We start from the raw sequence: 5,479 nt of genomic DNA, 5'->3' as shown, positions 1-5,479 counted from the left end.
TTCTAAATAATTAAATGAAATGAAATAAAATGGTTATATTTTTTTATTATTTAGTTATTATATTGTTACTAGTCGTTTCCGCCTAACCTACAATTTGTCTTTATGATAAGTTAATTCTAGATATATAATTAGGGGGACCCAATTTATACATGTCATTGCTGTATTTTTTATTATATGCACCTCACTGCATAATACTACACAAGATCAGATGGTTTGAGTCTTTTGAGTCTGTGTCCTGCTCTGGTGGTATCCAAAGGTTGCAATACTTTAATATTCTCATGAGAATAGAGTCTTTCCTCATGCCCCCTTGCAATTCTCTTTATTTCTTGACTGACTCTGGGTATATGAAGGTCTCGATGTAGGTAATCGGGCCTATAGTATTTGTTATGAAAAAATGGTTATATAAAGTAAATATCAAAAGCTGAAATTTTGTGATATTTTATGCTTCTGCAGTGGTTTCATGTTGCAGTGGTATTCTGAGCTCCTATCTGCCTTTGGTTTTGAAAAGACCCTTTAATATTTTGACGAGATTTCGGTGAATCTTATCTGCCATCAAGATAATTTATTCTACTCATATCATATTCTTTAAATACATGTATAATTTGCAAGAACTGGCAACGTCCCAAATTATAATTCTTGTACGCATGTAATCTTCCAGAATTAGATTCTTGTTTCACTTGAGCCCTATCAGTATCACACAATTTTGGATGAGTCTTATTCTTCACGTTTCAGAATATAAAAAAAAACAAAATGCGGCGGAAATAGTCTTTTGGAAAGTCTATGTTATATTTGATTAATAACTTTTGACTGATTAATTGATAAAATAAGTTAAAGCTGAATAATTTAAAGCTATATATTAGGAAAACTGAAGTTACTTATTTTTTTATTACAGTTTTATTAAACAACGTCTTGTTAAATGTAATCAGACCAGTAAATACAAAGAAAAGTAATACTAGTCACTAGTCAACTTAACCTGGTACTATTTAACAATTTAACTTTAAGAAACTCAATTTGCACTTATATTAACAAAAATATTTATTAAGTTAGTCGAACTTATATTTCAGAACATAATAATGGTTAAGGGTGTTTAGAAAATTACAGGGAGCTTATACAAAATGAATAGTAAGTACATAACTCAAGATTTAGTTCCTAAATTACTAATTACTTCAGTTCAGTTCACTGAAAATCAATGATTTTTTATAAGTATTTATTTCATAAAATGATAAAGTTTATAATATGAAAATGGCAAGAAATTGTATCAGAAATTAAAAAAAATTATAAAAAAAATTGTCATTTCATTCATTTTCGCGCTTATTTCGATAATGTTTCTGCTCTTGGAAAAAATATGCAGTGATTATAAAATACGAAAATATGATAAAGAAACAAAGCCAACTTAATAGTAGCGGTCAAATTTCGATCACTGGGTGATCACTAATAAGGCACTAATACGCTACTTTTTCCTTCAATTTTAATTATATACTACATAAACGACAATAACTGAACTCTCTATGAGTCTGGAATTATAATAAGTTATTTAGTAATTAACGGGTGTCTATATGTCCGTTCAATAAAAGTATAATATACCTTACAATAATATGTTCTTCCAGTTATTTGTATATCTAGGGTATGTGTGTATGTGCGAAAAAAAAATCCACACAAAAAATCCGAGTCTAATAATAAGAAATAAGAAACAAAAGAACGAAACCAGGGTAATGGTTTTAATTTGAATGCTGAATGGAGATTTAATTTGGCATAAATACTTGATTTAGCTCAGCTTTTCCTATTGCCAAAAATACAAATTAGTACCTCATTTAGTTACACAGATTGAAATTACGAGTACTGTTCAATAATACAATAAGGTTTCATTCATATCTTAATCAACTTCCTATCTTGTTTTCCGTTTTTTTTTGTTGTCATTTCCTATATAATGTGATTTAAATAAATAAATAATAAATAATAGGCAACTAAATATATTAGGTTAGGATAGTTGAGTTGGTTAGGAGAAATTAATTTTATCACCATATGACAAAAATAAATAATAATTTATTAAAAATATAAATAATCTCTAAACCAAATACATTTATTGAAGATAAGCGGAGTAGGCCAAGGTTTGGGCGCCATCATCACTGAGCGATCTCGAGTAGGATGGTGGGTGTTCCAAAACGACTGGGGCATGAGCGTGGTCGGAGGCCAATTTCTGGCACAACTGGAAGATGGCCAATCCGGTGGCGATGATGAAGGAGAACACGGACAATTGGAGACCATTCCAGGCTTTGAGGGCCAGCAGACCGATCAAAAATGGTACCACGGTGATGGCCTTGAGGAGGACGAAGGTCAAGATTGGGATGAAGACTTTCTTCAGTTTGGATTTCTTTCCACGTTCTAAAACAGATGTGTTATGACTCGATTTGTAATTATATCGTTGAAAAATATTTACTACCTTCGACTTCAGATCCGAAGTTTAGTTTTAGGCTGATTTCATCGTCATCTAATTTCCTGGAATCGACAGTCACGTCTCCGATAACGGGTAGCTTGAAGGTGACGTCGTTGGATTTGATGAAGTTCTCGACGGTATCTTCGATGTCGTCCCCATCGGATCTCTTGCTCACACCTTCGAATCCGTTGGCGCTGATTTTAACATTTTCCATGAAATACTGTAAAAGATGGGTAAGTATGAGAAATAGTAGTGACACTTTAAAACCAAGCTTGAGCTTTTATGAAATCACAAAATTACTTTTAAGTAACCCCCTTGAAGTACTGTATCCAAAAATGAAAAAGCCTTAAATTGAAAGCATGCAAAACTATCGTGTTCAGCGCAAGAATGTCGCAATTTCTCTACCGTTGAGTCTAAAGCGGTGTTCTTCCAGAATTCGGGTTTCTGTTGTTGAGGAGCACTCCATGCCGCACCAACGACGCACAAAACTACACAGATTTTGACGAACATGATGACGGTCTCGTATCGGACAACGACAGACACTACTAGACGATGTGACTAGATGTTGCTTTGGTCTAGCGATTGACTGGAATGATCGATATCAATTCGATAGGTGGTTTATATTACTGTAAAAAATCGAAAGTGATCGAAACAGTTTTTAAATATGTATGTAGGCACTCCTTACCGAGCGCCTTTTATCGTCTTTCGTTTTTCAAATATGGCCCGGCGATAACGGAGGCATGTAGTACCGCATTCTGTGACAAGGGCCATTTTAGTCTAATGACTTTCGGTACGGTAATTTGTAAGTACTTTGTTTTTTTAAAAGCTGCGATATATTTGATCGATTTAATTCTAAACTTATTTTCAAGTCTGATCTGTTCGCTAAAATATTCATTACGCGACGTGTCTGCAATCTCGATGTTATATAGGGGCTATTCGCTTTTTAAAATTGTTCTTAAAGTTCCTCAGTAGCAAGGAAGATGCGTTATTAAGTTCACCATTCTGTTCATTGCTTCACTTAGAATCCATTACTTCATTACTGTTCTCCATATAAATACTGCAGGAATATTTAGTCTGGATGAAATATCAAATGCAGCAGACGTTCATTAACGTGAACTAATTCAAACCAAACATAGTTCATACTATTGGAATTTTTACGAACGAACGAATTTTTTAACGAACGTTATTTAAGACTTAAATAATAAGACGTAATTAAATAACAAAAAGTAGATAACTATATAATTATTCAAAATAACAGTGAACTCACTTCATCAATATATTTAATATATTGTCACAAATTGCAAATTTGTTTTAGAGTTTTAGTTTTGATACATTTATATTGTTGTTCATTATTATACCGATTGAAAATGCCAAAGCCAGATTGAACAGATTGTGTCTCTAATCGGTTACTTTGAACAGGAATGAGATAATGTAGGTCACCTCTTGCCAGTAAAATTCGTTAGAGAGGTACACATTTTTACTATTAAATATTAATTTGCTACTATTAATTTGAGTGTTATAGCTTCACTGAATATTAGTATGAACACGGTCACTGAAATATCTACAAAAATGACAAATATAATATTGGATTAACCAAGAAAAGACCGTTCTTATTCGAAGGGGGTAACGAATCAAAATCACCTTGATGTTAGCTCTATCAGATATATGAACTGTGCAAAAAAGTGAATGTTGTTTTCAATAAAAATATAATATAATAAAATTATTTCAGAGGAAACTGTTACTCTGAAAAGTATCCATAGAAAGCTAAGAGATATGCAGCTCTTTGATGGATATAAAGCATTCTTTCATGGAATTTAGGTAATATAGGCTTTAAGTGGTGTAAAAATAACCCACGAAGAGATCTAATGGAATTTCCTAATATTGCTTTTAACAGAATACAATGTCTAAAAGCATATAATAAAGTCAAGGATAAATTATTATTTCAATATGTTTATTTAGCTAAGACATGGATATTATATATAGAATTAGACCAATATATCCAATAATCACTCATGGCAAGTTGATAATAAAAATAGTGTTAAGACAATAAAAGTTGATGGAAAAAGGTAAACGTTGGAATAGCAATTGATTGCGTTTTATTAATCATAACATTTATGAATAATTCATTGCAGATATATTGTTCTTTATGCTGAAAACAGGAATGGTTAATAACCCCTCTGGTTTGGTTGAACCGGATCAGACATAAATGAATTATGAATAAATGTTAGATAGATTGGAAATTAACAGCTTAGTTATTCACTTAAATGAAACTTTCTGAATATGGGATTATGATTGAATGTTGACATTTTCTAATACAGGGTGATGAGAGTGGAAACAATTAATAATATACTATAAGTGTAGGAAATCTTATTGTAGAGTGTGAAAGATTTATGTACATAGATATGTGTGTAATTCTTCACAATCTACACGAACAGTTAGTTAATATGTGAGAAGATAGAAATAATACCAGATGTTTTGCAGATATGGCAAATATATTAAGGAGAATACAGTGTTTAAATCTAGCTTTATCAAGAAAGGTGTATAGAGGTGGTAACAAGGCAAACAAAGAAGAAATACAGTGATATCAAAATGACTTTGCAAGGAAACACTGTACTGAGGAAAACAAGAACTAAGCGAAAAGGTAAAAATGATCTCTAATGAATGTAAAATATATTATTTGGATATACAATTGTGAACTAAGTGGGTTAGGTCTCAAGTGGATACCACTACATATAAAAACTCGCCCAGAACTCTAACTCATAGGTGGTATGGAAAAAATTCAATGTAAATATATTAATAGATAACCCTAACCTACAAACTATTATAATTATAATTAATTGTAGTTTTAAGTGCTTCGATAATATATTAGATGTACCTTAGTGTTAAAAATAATATATTTTTTTATCTTTAACTGTTATTATATTTAGATTAGAATTTTGTTGTATGTCAAAGCCAAAATGAATTAAAAGTCAGGGTTGATGCCGCAACACTGGGACATTTTGACGTCATCAATTCAGGCAGTGAATAAAACAGCAGTTCCCTGTT

General features: G+C 31.6%; 1 protein-coding gene across 2 annotated transcripts; it reads right to left on the bottom strand.

Moving 5' to 3' along the window:
• Nucleotides 1-2,023: 2,023 nt before the first annotated feature.
• Nucleotides 2,024-3,011, bottom strand: LOC143199663 (uncharacterized). Of its 2 annotated transcripts, none has more exons than XM_076409626.1 (3): nt 2,735-3,011; nt 2,441-2,654; nt 2,024-2,382 (listed from the first exon to the last, which is right to left on the bottom strand). In XM_076409626.1, exons 1-3 carry the CDS (start codon nt 2,942-2,944, stop codon nt 2,081-2,083), a joined length of 726 nt encoding a protein of 241 aa, XP_076265741.1. In that variant the 5' UTR covers nt 2,945-3,011; the 3' UTR covers nt 2,024-2,080. The 2 variants fall into 2 exon arrangements, with proteins under 2 accessions (XP_076265741.1, XP_076265742.1); XM_076409627.1 differs by having other exon boundaries at nt 2,840-3,011.
• Between the last annotated feature and the right edge of the window lie 2,468 nt (nt 3,012-5,479).

The sequence above is a fragment of the Rhynchophorus ferrugineus genome, unplaced genomic scaffold, assembly GCF_030347505.1.
Source record: "Rhynchophorus ferrugineus isolate W39M unplaced genomic scaffold, kcgeb_rfMv2 rfM7, whole genome shotgun sequence".
NCBI classification, from domain to species: domain Eukaryota; kingdom Metazoa; phylum Arthropoda; class Insecta; order Coleoptera; family Curculionidae; genus Rhynchophorus; species Rhynchophorus ferrugineus.
Note: the sequence above shows the minus strand (reverse complement) of the source record. Positions and strands in the feature narration are given on the sequence as shown.

Bases quoted from the DNA above. Each gene is read 5' to 3' on its own strand.
- LOC143199663 (XM_076409626.1), bottom strand. From the start codon at position 2,944: ATGTTCGTCAAAATCTGTGTAGTTTTGTGCGTCGTTGGTGCGGCATGG. The intron at 2,655-2,734 runs GTAATTTTGTGA...CATCTTTTACAG, and splicing joins TTCAAGGGGGTTACTTAAAA to TATTTCATGGAAAATGTTAA. The intron at 2,383-2,440 runs GTAGTAAATATT...CATCTGTTTTAG, and splicing joins CTTCGGATCTGAAGTCGAAG to AACGTGGAAAGAAATCCAAA.